Genomic DNA, 21,789 nt, shown 5'->3' on the forward strand with positions numbered 1-21,789 from the left:
CAGATGCTCGATGCCTTTAACAGTTAAAAACTGTGTCTTTTCCCCCCCGAGTTGGCTGGTGATGATGGTGAACGGGATCCTGGTTTACTGCGGATGTCCCTGACCAACTCGAGCGTGTTCCTGCTCAACGAGGTGGGCTTTTCTCCGTTTTTTTTTTTTTTTACCCTCCTCTGCTGATGGTCGGGATCATTAATTCAGCTGCTCTCCGATGAAACAATTCGGGCTTTTCTCACCTCTCCGCTCAGACATAAACAAGCAGAGACGGTGGGAGTGTGGCCATTTATGGATGCACATAATTAAATTAGACAGTCTGACATCAATGGGAATCTTTCAGAGTGGAAGAGTTGGCAGTGTCAGTATGCCGCGGACATTAGGGGCAAACGAGAAGGGCTTTTACATGTCCGTGATAACCATTTAGACGACAATGAGTGAACTGGTCGTCCGAGTGCAACAGATGGACTGTCTCCTTTCATTTCCACCGTCTTTCAGTTGTGTGAAACAATTCGATTTTTTCAATGTTTTTATTTTAATTTTGTCGGGCAGATGTGATTACACTTCAGATTTTAATCACGTAGGCCCGCATCCGCTGAAGGTGTGAGAAAACACGTTCAGATGAATCAGGTCTGAGCTTTAGGATGCAAAACCGACGAGCACACATCCTACTACGTGTGATGCTGTGACCAGTGGTGGACACCAAGTGCACTAACCCAAGTGTTGTATTTCATTTGAAACTCTTGCACTTTTAGTGGGTTTTCTTTCTTTTTTGCTCCACCACATCTAAGAGAGAAATTTTGCAGTTCTCCCTGCACCAACACTACTACAACACACAACGTTAAATTACTTCATAAATGCAAGATTAGCAAAACAAAAACAAAAAAACTACAAATTTCAAAAATTGATATATTTGTACCCACATGTTTTTTTTTTTTTCTGTAAATGAACATTTCAAAATATTTTACAACCTGTCATAACGAGTTAAATATGTGAGTAGAGCCACTAACTCTGGTCATAACAGTCTCAGCTTTTTTTCTCATTCCACTTTGTCATCAAAGTACAGCAGGAAATTAATGAAAAACATATCTATTAAAATTAAAACTGCCCAAAGCACGAGTTACGACTTAGAGTTCAGTCTGTGGTAATGTTACGTGTTGCAACTGGTGATGCAACCGCCCTAAATGAAATACAATGGAGGTACATTCATCATAACTTAAAGGTGTAATCTCATATTCTTACAAACATCTTACTTGATAATTAAATCCACTCTAAGCTTTCAAATGAAGAGGGGTGACGCACATAATGAAGACAATTCTGATGAAATAACAATGCAACAATTCACAAAACAGAGGGAAATCCTCCTATCTTCATATTTTAAAGTTATTTCTTCTTGCATTTCCTTTCAGACTGATCTATCTCATGAGCTCCTTGAGCCTTTTAGTGTTTCCTTAAAAAAAATGTGTGAGTGCCATAACTGTGTCATAACAGTTAAATAGATTATTTACATTTTTCTAACAAGCACAACTGCTACAGGTTTAAAACTGCAGCTCGGCGGTGAGATGATCAACCATTCTAGACACCAACAGGCCATCCATCTTAATTCCTATGACCTTCTTTCCCACCCACAGGCGCTGGAATGTTAAAGGTGGTTGAAAAGTCAAGAATGAGGATTTTGACCTTGCTGCCAACCAGCCAAGTGGCAAAAAAGTTCATCATTTGCTTCAGTGTGTGTCTAGTAGGCAAACTGCAGGAGGTCCACTCTCTCTTTCTTTCGGCACCGCATTCATGCTGAGCTGCTAAAAGTATTTGCAGCATCTCACCGAGGTAGGGTTTGCATTTGAACTAGAATAGAGGTCGAGAAAAAAACTCCTAAAAAAATAATCAGCAAACTTATTTATTTTGTGGTATCTGATTAAATTTTTAAAAGCAGATGACATTTCAAATAAGGCAAAATCTGAGGGTACCGATATCTTTTCAGTGTGCTGATTATGTATTGCTTTGATTAAACATGAGTAAACTCTCCACGGCTTCAAAGAAAGGATGTGCTTGTATTGTTTGCACATGTGTGTCAGGTATTACTCTACGATTCAGTCAATGCTGTTTAAACCAATAATGTGCTGTTAGCCTGTTTGTTAAGAAATCAGGTACAGTTCAAAATGAATTACTTAGTGAACAACCTTACCAGTGATCATGTCGGGGAATATATAAGTGCATATTTTATTACTGCATGAAGTCGACTGTGCGTGTAGCTTAGTCACTTCAGTGGCGTCGGGTGCGTTTACCTCGACCCTCCTCTTGGCGCTGTACTCTTCAAACAGGGATCAAGGATGCACCGGGACACCTTCTGTACCTGCATGTCTGAACCCATCAAGGACTGTACACACCTCTTTAAAAGATTTGGCAGCAGCCAGGTGTCATCTTCCTCCACTCAAAAATCAAAATGCAGCATCCTTAGCACCTTAAAATAGCCCCTCATCCATAATGCACCAGCAACATCTCTGCCCACAGAGGAGCTTCATGTGGGACAGACTGACAGACATCTGCACTCAATGCTTGGGTGCAGCTCCTAAAGCTGCTCTCGCTCTTTCTTCTGCCTTTTCTACTGCTCAGTGCAGAGCACAGTGGGGTTTCACTTTCCAACTTTCATTCATTCATTCATATTTAATTCACATCTTATGCTCATGCAGAATTTGAGGGGGCACCTCCTCCATCTTGCTCTGCTTCTATATTCTTCTCCTCTGCCTCACTGTTTCCTACAGCCTTATACATGAATTATGAATCTCAGCTGTGCTGGAGAATTTCTCACCGCACAAAGCCATGGCTTTGCAAGACTGAGACCGGTCAATTATTAGATGCATATTGTTAAGTTTACTCTTCATCTCATGCATCCTATTCAAAACGCACAAAGCAGATGCCCCCCCCCGCTCCACTTGAGATGCTTGGTTGGTTTGTGCAGGAAAAAAAACTCCCACACCCTCTGTTTTGCACATCCTTAACACATGCACTCGGCAGCAGAGCTGTCAGAGAGCACAGCCAGCCATGACATCTACCGAACACACTCTGTGAACAATGGGCTACACAAGGGACACCTCAAAATATTAAGCTCAGTCCTCTCATGTATTCCTCTCTATCAAACCTTCTCCCAGCTCTAAAGTTTTGGTTTTTGACATGCTCAAACCTAGTTTTCCTGTTAAAAAGTTCAAGTGGACTGTTGACTCTGTCGGTGTTCCCCTGCTCGCAGTCGTGCTGAGAATTTCCATCCGCGTACCGTCCTGGTGGAGGAGGTAGGGGAGTGTTGTCAGGATGGGTTGCAGATAATCTGCAAAAAAACGTTAGGCAGGTGGGAAGTAAAGTCATGTCTGCTTGATGCAAATTACAATATACACGACGTAAAACACTGTAGATGTACAACAGCTTAGGTTGTTTTCTGTTGTTTTTCTCTGCAAAGCGACTCAAATTCAGATGTTATCCTTTATGATTAATTTAACATCACACGGTTATCTAAAAGTGCACCGTGGTCACTCGCGGTAGTCGTGAATGAACTCAGCAAATGCTCACAAAGATCAGTCCCACTGAACAGGGGAGATGAGATGAAAGGCAAGAGGACAGGGGTTTGAAAGATGATGTGGAGCAGAGAGAGCCTCGGTGACGTACAAGGGGGTTGTGTTCTGCAAGTGGTGGAGAAGAGGAGGAGGGGGGTGTAAAGACAGTGAGAGGGATAGACTGCTTGCAAGCACACATAGTACACTTCAGTGTTACCCAAGAGAGAGAGCACACACCATGACTGACTAGCAGAGAGAGCAGAGAGACGGGGAGTGTGCTCTCCTACCTCCATCCGAGTAAGTACGCTGCTATCTCCTCTACATCTCATGTCTCGGCTACAAATTGCAGAGGCGTCCTCCATAAAGCTTGACAATAGATCTACACATGCTTTTTTTTTTGGAAAGTACCTGAGTAGATGCTGTTAGCAGATGTGAGCTTTGTCTGTAGAAAATGGGAAATGTTTTCAATTTCATCTAAAAGTTAGAGCAAGGGAGTGGTGCCTGTGTCTGTAAGAGTAGGAATCACTTTTATCCACATTTGAGCACTCTGAACATATGCGATGTAAATGCTGATTTCCTCCACTAAGCACCGATACTGCTGAGGGAAAGTGTGTGCTGCATTAAAGCAGAAAATGGCATTCAGGGCAGTTGTGTGGCAGGAGTGGTGGGAAGCTGGGCAGAGTTGCTCATGCTTTCCCCATCGGTGGATGTGTGGGGGGGGGGGGGGGGGGCATTTGGAACCACTAGGCTTCCTGTGTGGGGTCAATTAAATACTGCATGAGACAGAGCACTAAAAGCCTGTCCTGTGAGGAGCAAAGTGCTTTGTGTGTGTGTGTGTGTGTGTGTGTGTGTGTGTGTGTGTGTGTGTGTGTGTGTGTGTGTGTTTGTGTGTGTGCGTGTGTGTATTGGAGCATCAGTGTGTAAGCCTTGATTAAATTTGATGAACCAGCAATGTTTAAAGGACCAGAGATCCCAGTTCCAGCTTTGAGTTCCTGTTCAGAAACTCTGCTTTAATGTCACACCAAAGAATAATAATAATAAAAAAAAACAAAAGAGTGCCTACACTGTATACCCGGCTATCGGTTCTTTAGTTTGTGCATACAACTGCTCTAATCCAGGAGAACAAAGCATTTCCAGTTTTCTCTATCTAAACTGTCACAACTGACTTTCATCTTTTGCACTGACACCATGCAGTCACAAAAAAATGTTTAAGACTCAACACTTATAGGAAAACCTTTTGATGCAAAGCTGGTGTATTCAAAAATGTAGGGCACCATTACATATTGATAAGTGTGATATTCCCATAGTCAGCCCAGCCCACCAGTGAAACTGCAGCAATTAGGCCCGACTCAAACCCAGAGCCTAATCAGGTCAGCTTGGAACAAACGCGTCTGATTTAATGAAGGATGCAGCACTGTGCAGTTCTGTGCTGCGCTCAAGGTACACAGCTCTATGTGGGTTAGCCTCAGCCTCTGTGCTTTGAAGCAGTTTGGGGAAGTCAGGTTGAGGGATCCCTGGGGGCGGGCGTGAGATCCTAAGTATGCGCAATGTAGCCAGCGAGGCCAAGTTGACAGCGTAGATGAAAGATAAAGATTTCTGGCCAGTCTTGCTGTGTCCCGCTTCTCTTTCCAACCACCTCCTCCTCCGTCAGCCCGTCTGAGATGAGTCACATCGTCACCATTATGTTAGAAGCACCTCTTTGAGGAGCTGGCTGATTCATGATGTGTTCGGTTCTTCAAACAGAAGAAGAGCCTGATGTGTTTGGTTAGAGAACTGGGTAGAAAAGTGAGTGCTGAAATGTCTTTACAGATTTAGAGAAGGTTACCTGAAGTCACATGTGGAGGTGATGAGGGTGGAGCCGGACAGTACAGAGCATCAGTCCAGGTGGCTCTCACATTGATCCTTTCTGCTCTACTCTGGTTGCACTTCTCTCTGGCTCTGATGACCCGTCTCTCACTTCCATGCTGCTTCCACAGCACAGAGTCTCTTCACAAGTTGAAGTGATGGCGATCAGGGCTGTTGACAGCAAGGGTATTTTTGCTTAAAGCTTCCAGATCCGTTTAAACGATCTGGAAGTCAGTTTTGCCTTCAAGCACTTGTCAATTGTTCCCAGTCTGAGATTTTCAGTTGCTTAGTCTTTGTTTATACTGAAAAGCTATGCTGCACTGTTTGTATCTGTGTAGCATTTAAATAATAACATTAATTATGTTATCAACAGGAATTTCCAATGACACTGTGCTCTCTGTCACAAGGATTTCCATCAGATGAATCTGTTTCTCCCTCATGTGGCTGGTCCAGTTTGTTTGTTTGAAAAGTTTATTTCAGTTAAGAAAACTTAATTTTTCCGCAAATTGTCAATTTCGGTAGGCAGCTTTTTGAGTCTGCCTGATAAATAAAATAAATAGATGTGATATAACTGATGAAATTAAAAATTTATATGAGCAGAAAGACATCAGTGAAAGCAGGTCAGGATCTGGAACCCGCAAGCTGCCACCTATGGTTTATGCGAAAAGTCAGATGTTAACATCAAGAAAATAGTTAAAAGACAAACCTACTTTCGCCCGGATAGACTGATAGCTCTGCTTTGGTCAGGGGAGCATGACAGAGCTGCTCTAAAAGCAAATTCCCAGGACAGAACATGGACAGACTGACAAATATCTTTTGTATTCTGGACGGCTGTTTCTTCTGAAATAAGGACGAGTCCTTTAACTGCGCTCTAATGATCCTGGAGCAGACCCTGGTCATGCTGTTGGCTATGATTTTGTCTGATCTTCTCATGGGCACATTAGCATAACAATTTTCAGAAGTACTGGTACATGATTAGAACATTATTGGTACCTTTATTTATTTAATAATTGCTAGGAGGTCGTGCTCTGGGTCTCTGTAAAGCGCAGAGAATTTGTATTGTAGTAGAGGCCACATAAATAAAGTTGAATTGAATTACCTTCTGAACTAGCATAGCCAATATAGTTCTTTATATATAAAGAACTATATTGGCTATAGTGGTTGCACAAATTTGACTTGTATTTTAAGGATTTTCTAAAAACTGAGTAACACTAACAACAGATTTGAGCAGACACCCAGCCACTGTTTTAATTGACAAGATCTGCTTGTGCACACACACGAACTCTCTCTCTCTCTCTCTCTCTCTCACACACACACACACACACACACACACACACACACGTAAAGACAGTGTAAATGTTGCTGGCTGATGAGAGACAAGTCCTGGTGGCGGCCCGTTCTTGTTTTCCACAGAGGCGCCGAGTTCACGTGCAGATGGCCAATCTGGTGTCTGGTGCAGCTGAGTCTCAAATCTGCTTTGCTCTTTCTTGGGGGAATTCATCGAAAGTCAGTGAACTTTGACAATCCTCTGTTATCTTCTCCCCACTGCCAACCCCAGTCTGTGATGGGAGGAGTGTGAGGAACGGGGAGCAGAGCTATATATAGAAACAACCGAACAGCAAAGACATAACAAAAAAGCAAAATTCTCTTGTTAATCTCTTGTCCTGTTGTTCCAGTGGTCTAATGGTGTTCTTCCCTTGTCTTTTTAAATATTTTTTTTCTTTTATGACTCTTCTATTACTTCTTCTCATCTTATTTCTTCTGTTGCTTGATTTTAGATGACAATGGAAAGGTTGAAAAATGAATAACAGACTCAACATTTAGCTTGTGTTTTGGCTGTCTCTGCCTTCCTCTAGCTCTTTTTTTCTTTGCTCCTTTTTATCTCTTTTTTTGTACTCCCTCCATCTCTGTCTCCCTCTTGTTTGCGACTGTTTGCTGTTTCTCGATGGCTGCTTTATGAACAGCACTAATGATGAAAATACAGCCACGGTATCTTCTCTGTACCAGTGCCGTCTGAGATTTCTCGCAATAACAATATGTGTTTCGTTGTGTCCGTGTGTGCATTTCGTGCCTGCTTGCTTCACTTTAATTTTAAAAAGGCAGGCAGAAATATAGCCCTGAGACATTTTCTGCTAAAAGCCTTGGTGAAGTGCACTTAATTCCTGGGCAGCCAAAGTTGAACGAGGGCGAAAGCATGTGTATGCTGCAAGCATTAATGGACCCCAAAGTACAGTAGGGTCCTCAATGCCTGGAGCGGGATGATGAGCAGCCATGCAGCCCCGGCTTGCCAGGAACAATGAGGCCGTTTCCCAAAACAGAGACCTCTCTGCTGCTTTATTAAGACATCTGACAGACTTTACATGGCTGTTTGCTGACTCACCGCTGCATTTCTGTTCTGTAGGCTCATGCATCACCTTGCTGTCAGGAGGATGGTTTAGGCCAGACAAGCAGGGAGGCAGACAGGATTCTGGTCAGAGCTCTGCTCTCGTCTGTCCGTCCCCGGTACCCGTTTCAGTCGCTTCATGCATGTCTGAGTCGAGCTCCACAACATTAAAGCTCTCTTTTTTACATGTTTTGATCAGCAGAGGATTCATTTTCACTGCAGGTGAATCAATCCAATCATATGACAGAACATGTGACAGCTGTTAAACATTGCAGTTACACATCTTTCCTTACAGAGATACACTTTACAATTTACTGCCCAACGATGAGATCTCCTGACTACCTGAATATACCTAATGATCGGTTTTTCCATCAACAGATTATTTTTTTTCCCGGCAGCACAATGCAGGACTGATTAAAATTGTGAAAGAGTGGTTCAGAAAGTGTGAGGCATCATTTTCATAGATGGTTTAACCAGACTAACCTCACTATAAATCCTTGGATGTGTTAAAGAAGACTTCACGCATGTGATCTCTGACAACTTGTCGGACATCAATATGAGATACTGGGAAAAAAAAATGTATACAACTTCCAGATGCTTTTTTTTCTTTCTGGTCAGGCACTCGATGTAATTTGGCTTATTGGGGGTTTCACGTATTATAATAAGCTGCTCGTACCCTCATCACATCTCATAGCTCTTGCTTTCCATAAAACAGCAAGCTTACTAATTTAATAATTTAATTTAATCATGGATTACATGTTTTCAAGTGAGAAAGGCATCCGACATTTCCTTGTTTGGCCACTTAATCTCTGAGCGTATTTCAAATGCTCACTCCTTGTTTTGGCTTATTTATAGAAGTTCTTTGATAACCAGTGAAAAATGATACTCGGTGGAAACAGCAACTGGCTCAGTTGATTTTATGAGTCTGTCACAGGATCTCTTAGAGCTTACATAAGAGAGGCGTGTGTGCAAAAACCTGAAAAGATGGTGCTGATGTGAGATCTGTGGCATCATGAGGGAACCCAGATAAGAGTAGAGAGGTGCAGGAGGAGATCAGCAGAAGAAGGCTCCCTTTTTTGCATGAGGGTTGGCTGAAAGCACAAGAAATCCACAATACATTACCAGCACGCGGGCGTGTACACAACAGTGCTGCAGTCAGGGCATCAATTTTGTATAGGAAATGAATGTTGAGGCAGTGTAGCAGCGGCTGTGAAGCACTTAGGCTGAGCGCGCATCCCTCCCTCTCTCTCCCCACTGTAACCACGGGCTGAGGGGAGGAGGGTTCCGCTGTTTTTGTGCCATGGGGGGAAGAGAGCGCTGGCAGCAGAATCATGTCTGCCTCCGACTCGAGCGCTACAGGACTCATCTGTAACAAGGTACGCTGTTAATGCTGCCGCTTTCTTTATTCACTCTGCATGCAAACTCAGCCTCTTCATGTGTGAGTCCCCTATCTGTCTTCTCCGAGGCATCTTCTTCATGTGCCCCCTCCCTCTTGCTGTTGTTTCAGCAGAAGTCTATTCTGGTTCACTCACTTTGCCAGCATCTCCCCACTTGTCCTCCCTTCCCTCCCACCTTCTCCCCACCTTCTTTGGACATACTGTGCTGCACACATGCAGTTCACTGTCAACTCTGTCTTTGCAGCTCTGCATTGAGCTTATGGCTCATTGGGTGGCCCATCTGTTGCATATCATAAAATCTGACCACTGATTTGTTCAAGAGTCTTATCACCAGTACATAAGACAAAATGCAAATGCAGATACAAATGAGGCTAGTTTGCTGTTCAAACTGTGCATTTTGCTGATGTTTTACATCATTATAATAGAGTATTCATGGGTCTTTTGTGACTCGTTTAATCATTTATGGGTAAGTCTGGTAATTTCACATCTGTCTGTGCTGACTCTGCATCTTCTTTGCTCTTGTTCAAAGAACTTTGTGTCACGCTTTGGTCCTTTCTTTGTGCCATCCTCTGGATCAGTCAGGCAGGAAAGAAGACAGTGCAGGATAAGAGTGGACTTAAAAAAAATTAATAATATTATGTTTTTCATCTTTTGTTCTTGTCATGGCTTATTTAGTTGTTATGTGCAATATTACGCATATTTTGGTATTCTTTTGTCATTTTATGTATTATTTTGTATTTTATTTTTGAACATTAAATTATTAATTTTGGACCCAATTATTGTGTTTTATGATAGTTCTTTATTCCTTTTGTATTCATTTGTATCCTTTCATATCCTTTTATAGTCGTTTTGCATCTCTTTGTAGCTCTTTTGTGTGTTTGTGATTATTTGACATCACATTCTACTTGTGTCTCTTTATAATTTCCCTTTAGTTCTCTGTCAAGGATCATGATTCCTGTCAAGCTCCTTGTTTTCCTCCATAACTTTCCATAGTATCTATCTATCTATCTATCTATCTATCTATCTATCTATCTATCTATCTATCTATCTATCTATCTATCTATCTATCTATCTATCTATCTATCTATCTATCTATCTATCTATCTATCTATCTATCTATCTATCTATCTATCTATCTATCTATCTATCTATCTATCTATCTATCTATCGGAGTTTGGGCAGTTATTGATTGATTGAGCATGGACTGCAGAACGAGCAGTGTCATTCACCGCTGGTTCTAAAGGCATGTCGCTTGTGATGTGGATGTGGCGCCCCCTGCTGGTTAAAATCTACAACTGCCGCAACGGCATTATATCACGTTTCAGTCTCTGATGGGACTTCCAGCTTCTGAGGGATCGTGAACATCTCTACTTCTCATTTCCTTGCAATGAGGAAGCTTTGTAAGTGAGTGTCTGTTGTTTCAAAACCAAGACAGTCATGAGATAACTTGAGCTGTGAGCTTGCCAGACACATGAATGCTGTCCCTGAGTCAAGGCCGGTGAGGTCCTACCAGATTCTTCCATTGATCCCAGCACTATAGGGCATATAGTGGTGTGCGTTTTTCTTTTTTTTCTTCTTTTTTTTCCAAGGGTGATTTGTGGTGAAACACTTTGTTAAATCAGACAATGTGGCTTCATGGATTTATGTATGTTCTTATCACATTGTTTTCAGATTATGATGGATCCTGAAGGCAGCCATTCTATATATTGGATTACATATTTTTGACACAGCAGATGGGGAAATCTGATATCTGTGTGTTCTTCTCAGATGATAAACATTTATCTTTTTCAGATGTTCCACATTCAGCCAGAGTTTCACGTATGTGAGTGTGTTTGGCGAGTGGCACAGCAGGAATGTGTCGGAAGAAGAATGAACAATAATTAGAGACAGATGCAGAGTAGCTCGAAGATCTGGCCAGTTACCTTGAGACTGCTACGACAGGAAATTAAGTTAAAATGGGATTTAATATCAGTAATAGAAATGGAGCCCCTTGCTGCAATTGACGAGGAACTATACACAATTTATCAAGTTACATCTTGAGCTGTCTTTACAAAAATCTTTCCCTTTCAGAACTTTAGACTTGGACCATGAGAAAGACTGTTGATAGTTCCTTATTAGGTCAAAATAACACAACATTGTGATAAAAAGATCAGACTTTTTTAGGTGATGATCATGCAGTGGCAGGATCTACTAATGAGACCCGTCTTTATATATCTGGTGAACATTAGGTTCTTTGATTAAGTTTTGTTTTTCTTCACCAGTAGATCACCTCCATCACGCTTTAACATTCAGATACCCTTGATCTGCTGAATCTTTGTTTGTTCTATTTCCTTTGTGACATAGGAAAAGCAAGGACAGAAAGGAGCTGGTAGGGAGGAGGCAAGAGACAGGGGAGGAGGAGACAGATGGAGGAATAAATGTAAAAGTGTGGCGTTGTTAGAGGGCTATATTTGGCTTATTATGTGGTTGAGTCGACTACCCAGCTGAGATTTTAGCCAACAGGGATGAAAAGGCTGCAGACGGAGTGAGAGGACAGGTGTAGAATTGTAAAGGTGAGCTTTGTGAGTTTTATTACATGTTTAACCTTTTGTTTTTATTTTTGATGGACAATTCTCAGTCCTTATTCATGATATCTGCTGCGATGAGTCTTTATTTTGTCTTTATTATTTACTCCTACTCTGTAAAAGACTCTCTTGTTTAGTTTTTACTTCTGGATCTTTTCTGGCTGATATTTCTGGTCGTACAGTATTTTACTCCCAAATTTACACTGTGAGAACAGAACTAGTTATGGCTTGTTAAATCCCACATCTGTGTTAACACGGACCAATCTGAAGTTGAACCAAAAAAGAACACCATTGAGTTGTGTCTTACAAACGGTTTGCACATTTCTTCATTCCCGGTTTGGAGCTGGACTTCTGCCTACATGTGATGCGTCTGGCTGAGTGGATAAGCAGACAACTAGGGTGTGCTGGTTGTTAGCGTGGCGGTACTCACGCACACGTTCCCCTGAGAGAGCTGCTTTGGAAAGCTGCAGGAAAGAGCAGGCAGGTGCAAAGGCAGGTGAACAACGGAGAGGGATATAGATGATCTGCATATAAGTACTGTCTTTGCTATTTGCCTCCTATGAGTCACTTCTTTAAAGCTCACTTTGAACATCCACTACAAAGGGCTGTGCTGTGTCGTGTTGTGATCGTATGTCCCAGCTGTTGTAGTTTGTTTCCTCTCCTTGTCTCCCGTCTCACCTATGCTCTTTCTGTCAGGGTTCAGCCGATTCCTACACTAGTCGACCCTCTGATTCCGACCTGTCCCTGGAGGAGGACCAGGAGGCGTCTCGGCGTGAAGCCGAGCGCCAGGCTCAGCTGCAACTGGAGAGGGCCAAGGTAAGAGCAGGAAGGTCAAGGCTCAGTCCCGCTCTGTGGATTCAGCTCAAATTCTCCGAGAAGCAGTGATACTGAAACCTTTCTTAACAGCATCATTTCAATTTGTTATTGTTTCATAGATCTGTAAAAGCCGATTCTATAAATGTTCTTATGCAGCTTATCATTTGTTTTAATAGTTATTATTTATTTTTCTTCCAACAGTCTAAGCCAGTAGCATTTGCAGTGAAAACCAATGTGAGCTATTGTGGGGCTCTTGATGAAGACTGCCCGGTCCAAGGTGCGGCTATCAATTTTGAAACCAAAGACTTTCTACACATAAAAGAGGTGAGGGGCAGTAATGTTTGATGTTTTCACCAACACATTTGTTAACAATAAAACACATTCATCAATACCAGCTCATTTCTGCAGCATAACTGTTAAGGATCCGTTTTTTAAAAAGGAAGATCTGCTTCACTGTCATACAGAAATACAACAATGACTGGTGGATTGGCCGACTGGTAAAGGAAGGGGCTGACATCACGTTCATCCCCAGCCCAGTAAAACTAGAGGCCATGAGGATAAAACAAGAGCAGAAAGCAGCAGCCAGGTGTGTTTGTTCTCACTCCTCTGCTTGTTTCTCTGTTTCTTTGCCACTTTTCTATGAACTTCCTCTGAAAACTTCTCACAGTCTTCTTATATTCAGTTCTTGCGCATATGCCGTTCTGCTTTGGACGTCATTCTCTGATAAACTGCCTCCTGTGGAAATTCACGCATAATGAACTTTTACATTATGCTGCTCCACAGGAAAGGAGGGAACGCGTCATCGGGAGGCTGGAGGTCCACCCCTCCATCTGCAGGTAAGTGGGATTGAAGGAGTCCTGCTGCTTTGTCCGTATGCTGGGACGGAATGCTCCCACTGGATTGGATTTGCATATTCATGGTTTACATCCTTCCTTTGGTAGAGTTGAGTGTTGAGATGTGACTTTGAATGCTGCTTTCATCTTTAAACAAAACTGCATCGGCCCTGTGTGCATGTGCATTCCTCCACCCAGCATGACATTCAAAATGACTGACGTGTTTTTTTCACAGAATTGATAATGTAATTGCAATATAACCATCTCATTAGTTGGTCTCAGCCTGTTTAATATTAATTCTGTTTATTCCAAAAGCCAAACAGAAGCAGAAACAGGTATGTTTCAATCCCCCCCCCTTTGTGTTTTATCCTCCAGCTTACATAACCACTGCTTAGTACTCTTCCAAACTAAATGCACTGTAGTACATTTCTTACTTTTGCATACTTACATTTAAACATAATGAGCTTAATGTGCCTCTAATTAACCCCCCTTTGATGTGTCAGCATTTTCTCTCCCGTGTCTGTGTTTCCTGCCTGTGCAGACTGAGCATGTTCCTCCATATGACGTGGTTCCCTCCATGCGGCCGGTGGTGCTGGTGGGGCCTTCGCTGAAAGGTTACGAGGTAAGTTAGCTGTCAGTACTGTTCTGCAGCTGGTTCGCTGAGGTTCTGATTATTCGAGGTCTTTAAACTAGAGTTTGGAGTAATGGTCTGAACGTGGTCGACGTGCTGAATAGCTGAAAAGCTGAAGCATCTTCTGCGAAGTAAGGCTTGATTAAGATGACAAGCATCGCTGGACAAGATGGAAACATCGATGTAAATTGCACCTGTGAGATTTACATTTTAGTTTGATAATGATAGCAAACTTGTTCTACAGTAAGTGATCATCTTTATTCCAGCTAACCATTTCAGTCCTGATCAGTTAAATACGTTTCAGGATGATGACAATGATCCCATTCATTAGGAAGGAGGGTCACTCAGTGGTTTGATTAGAATGAAAATGTTATGAACCACATGCCTTGACTGCCGCAGTTTCCAGAAAAAACAGAAAGGAAGGAATATATTGTAAAGGAAGGAAAGCACCATCCCAACATTAGCATTACTGACATTTTTGGAGTCAGTGTGTAGGTGCGTTAAAACTGTTCTGATGACAAAGCTTCTCTTAGAAAGTCAATTTTGTTTTTTCATTTAATATTCCACCCATCCGTGGCAGCATAGCTCCTGGGATGGCTGTATTTGCCTGTCAGCGGGATCACCTCTTTGGTCCAGACTGAAATAAATCTCACAATCATTTGATAGAAAAAACAAATCAGATATTAAAAAGCCATTGAGGCTAGTTCCTAACTTTCTCCTCAGTAGAAACTGAAGCACATAGAAATGCGGCTGAGTCATGGTGACTTTTCTTGTTTTTTGCTGTCATCAGCTCAAAGGATTACATTTGCTCCGCACTTTGAATTCCAACAACATAGCAGCAATTCTAACGACATTTGTGACATGGTTTATTAGCAAATTGGCCCTGCGGGATGACCCCGGTTCAGGTGCTGGAGTTGATGTTTCCATTTATCCCACGTCACAGTATGCTAGGTAAAAAAACTGAACCCAAACAGATGCTCTACTCTGGAATAAAAGCAGTGTTTGAATGTTTATTCATATAAGTGAATAGGGCTTGTATTATATAGCACTTGTGTAAATAAAGTCCCGTCTGCAGCCTATTGAAGCCATTGGACACATTTGACTTTTTCTGAGGGTATCCTGCGGGGTTTTCATCCCTGGACTACCGTTGCTTGTTCCAGTTTAATCTGGACTTTACTTTATGATCCAGCAAGATTTCAAGGGTCTACCGCCGTCAAAACGTACACTCAACATTGCAGATCCAGCACACGCAGTATAGCACTTTTGATCCAGCTATGAACACAGAAAAGCAACCGTTTCACTTCATGGTGGCTAAAATGTGTGATTCTCTCCAAATACCGGTACTTGTCTTACACACACATACATCATGAATTACATGTATGAAAACCCACCGCAGAATATGTCAAATTTGAGTCCATGGCTGAATATATCAGACGATGAGCCATGTGATTGCACAGTGTGCCTCTGTGCTGCATTTTCTCTCTGTTGTATTCTCTTCTCTGTGGCTGCATAGGCTTCGTACCAAGTCATTTATTCTCTGCGTGTGTGTGTCTGTGTGAAATATTTATGCACCGCTTTGGTGATGTGCTGTGGGAAGGCTCCAGTGGTGAATACCAGCATCTCTTATGCAGCCACTCCCTGACGCTCTTCAGCATCGCCTCCTCCTTCACCCGTTCTGTGCTCCTCTACTCCATCTTGCTATTACATTTGGAAGAGAGAAGCACCTATATGTGTGCCGTCCCATATGCAAATGTCATGCATTTTCATGATAATGGATGACATTTGAAAAATAGATAATGGATTTGAAATCATCCCCCTGTTGGTGGAACTCTGAACATCATCAAATGAAACTTAGGCATGCAAGCAAAGTAATGTGGGGAAAAACACTGATGGGGAAGTTAGTGGTGCTCATTTTACAGCTTTGCCGGGAACTGAGGTTTTTCTGCATGTTTGTCAACAAGATTATACAAAACCTGCCAATCTGAATCTTGTTAGACGTGCTGGATGGAGCAAGAGTAAAGGAAAAAACCATTACAATCTGGTGTCTATTTGAATCAATTTGCAGAATTAGGCATTGACCTATGGTAGAGGATGTGCTCTCAGAGCCCATCAAGTGTCTGTAATGAACATCTGCTCTGTCCAATTGCTTTAAAATGAACGCAAATATGGTCGCTCTGTCTTCAGCTCTGCTATACAGTGCTAAATGCCAATTTTTTCTAAAATTATTGCACATATTCACAGCTATGTATTGACATTTTGGCTTGAAAGAAATGCTGTCCTCACACTGATATGTTCTAGCATTCAAATATTTTGTCAACAACGGACCATAAGTCACTTAAAGTACCATTAATTAGCAGTAGACCATGTTAATACTTTATAAAAACGGTATAATACACAATAATCTGACGAATTCAATGTATAACCCCTCACCGTGATTTCTTTTTTTTTTTGGGGGGGCGGGGGGGGGGTTTACATCTAAAGTTACATCTAAGTTATGTACATTAACTGCAACGCAAGCCATGTGTTTTAAGCTCCTACTCCGAACCATTTAAGGCTGAAATGTGGGATCTTGAGAGAGAGGAAAGTAAAATAACTACAAGATTAAATATGTAAAACATTATGTAGGATGGAATTTGATTTAAATCCTGGCATACATCAACATGTAGAGAACTATAAAACGTTGATGTGATCCTTTGATGAGACATCGACCATCAATGTCACAACATAATGAGATGTATGATTTATAACGGGAACGGGAGTAAAAAACACTTTATTATGAGCCTTTGACAATTTAAGATGCAGACCAATGTGGCTAATTTGTCATAGGACTATAATTGTTGTCATAGGAGAAGTTACAGTTTTGACCAATTACCAAAGATGAAACAGAAGATTATACGTATATTTTTACATTTTATATTCAGAGCAATACCAATTACGTCTCAAATGGTACAAATTTGCATTACTCTATAGTAATTGTTTCTTTTGAGTTTAACAGCAGGGTATTTGCTATTACAATGAAAAGAAACATTGTTGTTTATTATAACAAGTCTGTTGAGATTTGTATTAGTTGGGTTTTTTCTGACACTGTCATCTTCAGTCATTTGGCTTTTTTCTTTACTGTAGTGCTTGTTTTCTTCAAGATACCCCAGAGGTGCTCCTTTAACTCCAAGTCTGATGGCAAGCTTGATCATGTTATTTCTGTTCTTGAGACATTTTTGTGTGGATTTAACAGCATTTTTGGGGGCGTTCATGCAAAAATATTCCACTTCTGTCACATTTCAGGCCCCTGGGAGCCCCTTTTGACAGTCAATATTTTGGTTCATCCTCATGGTCCTGCAAACTCAGATATCCATTGTTAAGACCAGGGCCAAATTGGAACTGTTCGCATATCTCTGCAGTGTTGATCAATAATGCAATGGTTTATTCTTTTCCACCATTTCATTGCTGGTCAAGTTTCACCTTGATGTAAATAAATGATGTAGAAAAAAAGAAACCATGTTGGAAATATGCATGCCTGTAAATTTAACAACCACTCTCACCACTTTCTGTGTCTTAGGTAACAGACATGATGCAGAAAGCCTTGTTTGACTTCCTCAAGCACAGATTTGATGGCAGGTGAGCATGACTGTCTGTGTTACTCTGTGCAGATACAACTCGGCGTACAGCAGGACCGTGTCTGAGCTGTTTGTGGGGTTCTGCCTATCGTGTTACATGGTCGATAAGTTACGTGATGATGAGAATTTATTTTAAGCTGCGGGAGAGTAAAAGTTCACGTCGCTCTTTGAAATGGAACAGTTGCAGATACAATGAGATAAGTTGCTTTTTCCTCAGGATCTCTATTACACGGGTGACTGCTGATCTGTCGCTGGCAAAGCGTTCGGTGCTGAACAAGAAGGCCATAATGGAGAGATCCAACACTCGCTCCAGTCTGGGTGAGTGATGTAAAAGTCATCCTTGATCATTTGTTTCTAAATAAAGATGATTAGGTGCTAAGAATAGCAGCTTCTCTGTCTTTAATGTCTAGACCAAACCAAACTCAAGTATGTGATGCTTCTGTGTTCAAAGTGCCTCATCTCATCATCCTTGCTTGGTTCTTTTTTTTTGTCCCAGCTGAGGTCCAGAGTGAGATAGAGAGGATCTTTGAACTGGCTAAGTCTCTTCAGCTGGTAGTCCTGGATGCAGACACCATCAACCACCCAGCGCAGCTCCTCAAAACGTCCCTGGCTCCCATCATCGTCTATGTCAAAGTCTCCTCACCCAAAGTAGAGTGACGCCAAACACAAACTTCACAGACAAATCCTTTCTGTCTGAGCTTTTATATACGTTTTTTACTCCTCTGTGTCAAATGAATGTGTGAGATTCAGACAGAAATTAGGCATTTCAAGTTTGATTATTTGAACTTGTTATAATCATTTTTGACCTTTCTAGAGGTTTTATTTGTTGATTAATCGAATTGAGTAATTGTCAGCTCAAATTACAGTTATAAAGAGAAAATGCTGCAGGAATTTCTAAGCCAGGGGATGATGCATTCAAGAGCACAATAAAATGGGAGCTGATTAATTAATTAGCAGAATAAACTAATTTTAGAACTGTGTTTCTGTTGAGTTCCTCTGCATAGGTTTTTGTTTCATCAGTTCATATCTGGCTCCCGTTTCAGGTTTTACAAAGGCTAATTAAGTCTCGAGGGAAGTCACAAAGCAAACACCTAAATGTCCAGATGATGGCTGGGGACAAGCTGGCACAGTGTCCACCTGTAAGTGAAGTTTGTGAAATAGAGGTGATAATCTTTCTTCATTCTTTGGCATTCTCCAACTTTTTCTAATTTTTTGATCATCAGGAGATGTTTGATGTAATACTGGATGAGAACCAGCTGGAAGACGCGTGTGACCACCTCGCAGAGTACCTGGAAATCTACTGGCGTGCTACACATCTCCCCTGTTCTGCCCCAGTTAATCCTTTACTGGACCAAAGCATGATCACCCCACCTTCAGCCAACTCCAGCCAACAGGTGAAAGAACCGCTTAACTCAGGCTTGATTTGTTAACATTTTTACTCAATTTTAAATCACGTCTTCTTTCCCTCTTGTGTCCATACCAGTTTTCTGAGACTCAAGAATTGATAGAATGATCACCTCCACATGTGTTGGTGGGTAGAAAACAGTTTTCCTCTTTAATTGAAATAGAAAAGCGGCACCCGTTTTTGGTATTGGTACGGATACGCCTCCGGTTTCTCTGCAGGAGCAGCCCGTGCTGTCGGCTGCTGTCAGACCAGTCAAGTTTTAGAGTCCAGGGACCGGGGCGCCTCAAGGGGGCAGCAGCAGCCCTCACCTCTCCAAAGCCAGCCTCCACCGTCTCTAGCCACAACTGGAGCAAAGAAGAGAGCAAGAGCAGGGTCCATGAGTTGAAGGACAGAGCAGAAGGTTGGTGAGCTGGAGGAGGAGAAGACAAAAGCCGGAGCAGGGGAACGGTGCAACAGAGAAGAAGAAGCCTCCGCCTCACTGCTGCCCCCTCGGCCAGAGCTCCCTGCTCCCACTGTGACGCGACAACTCAGGGTAGCTTCCAGTGCAGCCAGTGCAGCTGTACGGTGTTCACCACCGCACCTCCCCGACCCCCAAACCCACCCCCGTGTCATCCTCCCTCACACCTCCATCCCTGATCCCTGCTTACTCCCAACAATGAGCCAGCCCATGTGTGTTCAGACACCCACAGGTGACAGTCTGAAACACACACAGGCTGGTTCAAACTCTCACTGTAGACAAACGACACACCTGTGAACTTCTGGTACGATTGCTCACAGTAGCGTAGCGCGACAGAGCTGTCAGTAGAGCATGCATCTTCCCAGTGCAGACGTCCCAGGTTTTCACGTGCGATACACCTTGCGTCTCTCTCTCTGCAGGTGAAGAGAGCAACAGAAAATCAATTCTGTATGTCTTCCATGTTTCCAGCTTTAAGTGAGCTGTCATTCCAAATTTGTAACTGTTTTTCTTAAAGACACCGTTGCTCCCAACCTGAGATGGAAGACACAAGGAAAAGAAACATCGTCATCGTTCTCCATCGCTTTAATCTTTCTCCGTGTTAATTCAGTAACATTCTTGAATCGATCTACCTTTCTGCTGTAAGAATCTATACAGCTATCTGTAATTAATAACATTGCCATCAGTGTAACTGATTGCATATGTACAGGTATATGTAGCAGTCATTCAGACCCACTTATAACAAGCACAGATATGCACACAGCCTATATGCATCTTTGTCACAGCTGTGAATGTAAATTTATGGAGGTCCATTGGCTTCAAAAAAGGATTATTTACAATAGCTGTTTGCAGATAGTTGTAGGAAAAACTTGTGACAAAGCTCTTGTAAAAAAAACTAAAAGCGGACAAACCCAAAACACATTTAGCTTTATTATTTACTTTTAGGACTAGTTTCAAAGAAAGATATCCCGATTATCTCCCTACAACTGTAACTTACCCTTGGTTTTATCCCATAATTTAAGTTTGAAAATGCATTTTAATCACTACATTTAAACTAAACAGGCAACGTGGTCAGAAAGATTGGATTTTTGTTATCATATTTGCATTTCTCTCTTGCTACTCAAGAAGTAACTAAGACTTTCAGCAGACACCAGAAGATAAAACACATCTGCACCCATCCTCCACCACGCAGCTGAAATATAAGACAGCATCTCCCCTAAAGAGCCGTAACAGTCTCTGAGCACATCAGAATATTGTAAATGGTTCTCTCCTAAGGAGGTTTGTTTTATATCAGCATGACAAGCTTACAAGCTAGACATCTCCACTTCTCAGACTGCAGGTGTATGTGTATAACTGTACTCAGAAAAAGGAATGCATCTCAATAAGCACTGAAATTCTCGCGTACATGAAAATGCTTAAATCATGTTAAACTACAGAATTCAGCTAATATAATTACACATTTACTGTAAATAAAATGATGTATCTGCATGACATGTTGTACTCCTGTTGCATCAGAAGGGCTTTTTAGGATCATTCTCACATGAGTTTTTCACTCATCAGAGTGAATCATCGTGACCCAGATAACCACATACATATGCATTATCGAGGCTTAGCTGTAAATACTGTATATGATTATAGTCGGATTGCACAGAAATGCTGCAAAATGCTGATGGAAACTAGAAAGGTTTTTACCACAGGACGCGATTCTGTATGGGACACCTCAGAAAGCATGTGTTTATGTGTGATGTATTTGTAGATTGTTACACCGCTTATCCAGGGCCACCGTTACCATTAAGTCACCTCGTACGCTCATTCCCCCTGAGGACTTTAGTTTCATGACTTCCAATTGGTGAAACAGAGAGAGCACAGCACCTTCTTTGGATAAAAGTTTCAACTTTCAAAATTTCAGCTTTCCCCTTCGCTTGATTTTTATTGCAAGAAATTTCTACATAAAGTGATCTATTCTTTTGATGTCCAAAGCACAATTTTTTATTGTTTCCTATTGCGTTTTACGCGCCTAAATTCTGGATGCAATACAAAGTTTAGCATTGACAAGAAACTAGCTGAGACTATCAATATACCCCCTCAGTTGTGATGGGGTATAACTGCACTAATATCATTTATAGGTATGCTTTTTGATGCAATAATTGCTCAACCGTTCGTTTATGCTGTATGCACCTTCTATTGTAAACAAGCTGGTTTCTGACAAATCAGCCAGATAAATAATATCCAGCACTGTCTGACGATGATGAGAACAGGGTGCATCTTTGTCACTACCACAAGTGAAGGATGGGGTGAATAAAAACATTGA

At 41.8% G+C, this 21,789-nt stretch overlaps 1 protein-coding gene across 3 annotated transcripts; it reads left to right on the forward strand.

Annotated features, from left to right (window-relative positions):
- On the forward strand, nucleotides 1-21,789 carry cacnb3b (calcium channel, voltage-dependent, beta 3b). Of its 3 annotated transcripts, none has more exons than XM_061736222.1 (14): nucleotides 1-132; nucleotides 12,422-12,541; nucleotides 12,743-12,865; nucleotides 13,006-13,127; nucleotides 13,325-13,377; nucleotides 13,690-13,709; nucleotides 13,916-13,996; nucleotides 17,562-17,620; nucleotides 17,837-17,937; nucleotides 18,116-18,267; nucleotides 18,663-18,758; nucleotides 18,843-19,013; nucleotides 19,103-19,150; nucleotides 19,243-21,789. In XM_061736222.1, the coding sequence occupies exons 1-13, from the start codon at nucleotides 94-96 to the stop codon at nucleotides 19,130-19,132; spliced, it is 1,167 nt and encodes a 388-aa protein (XP_061592206.1). In that variant the 5' UTR covers nucleotides 1-93; the 3' UTR covers nucleotides 19,133-19,150; nucleotides 19,243-21,789. The 3 variants fall into 3 exon arrangements, with proteins under 3 accessions (XP_061592206.1, XP_061592205.1, XP_061592204.1); XM_061736221.1 differs by lacking the exon at nucleotides 1-132 and adding an exon at nucleotides 8,598-9,140 and having other exon boundaries at nucleotides 19,249-21,789; XM_061736220.1 differs by lacking the exon at nucleotides 1-132 and adding an exon at nucleotides 8,599-9,140.

This window comes from Cololabis saira, chromosome 12 (assembly GCF_033807715.1).
Source record: "Cololabis saira isolate AMF1-May2022 chromosome 12, fColSai1.1, whole genome shotgun sequence".
Classification (NCBI taxonomy): domain Eukaryota; kingdom Metazoa; phylum Chordata; class Actinopteri; order Beloniformes; family Belonidae; genus Cololabis; species Cololabis saira.

What these genes read in the sequence shown, in the direction of transcription:
- cacnb3b (XM_061736221.1), top strand. Translation starts at nt 9,096, where the DNA reads ATGTCTGCCTCCGACTCGAGCGCTACAGGACTCATCTGTAACAAG. An exon ending in TGCAACTGGAGAGGGCCAAG is followed by an intron (nt 12,542 to 12,742) that starts GTAAGAGCAGGA and finishes TTCTTCCAACAG; the next exon opens with TCTAAGCCAGTAGCATTTGC. An exon ending in AAGCACAGATTTGATGGCAG is followed by an intron (nt 17,621 to 17,836) that starts GTGAGCATGACT and finishes CTTTTTCCTCAG; the next exon opens with GATCTCTATTACACGGGTGA.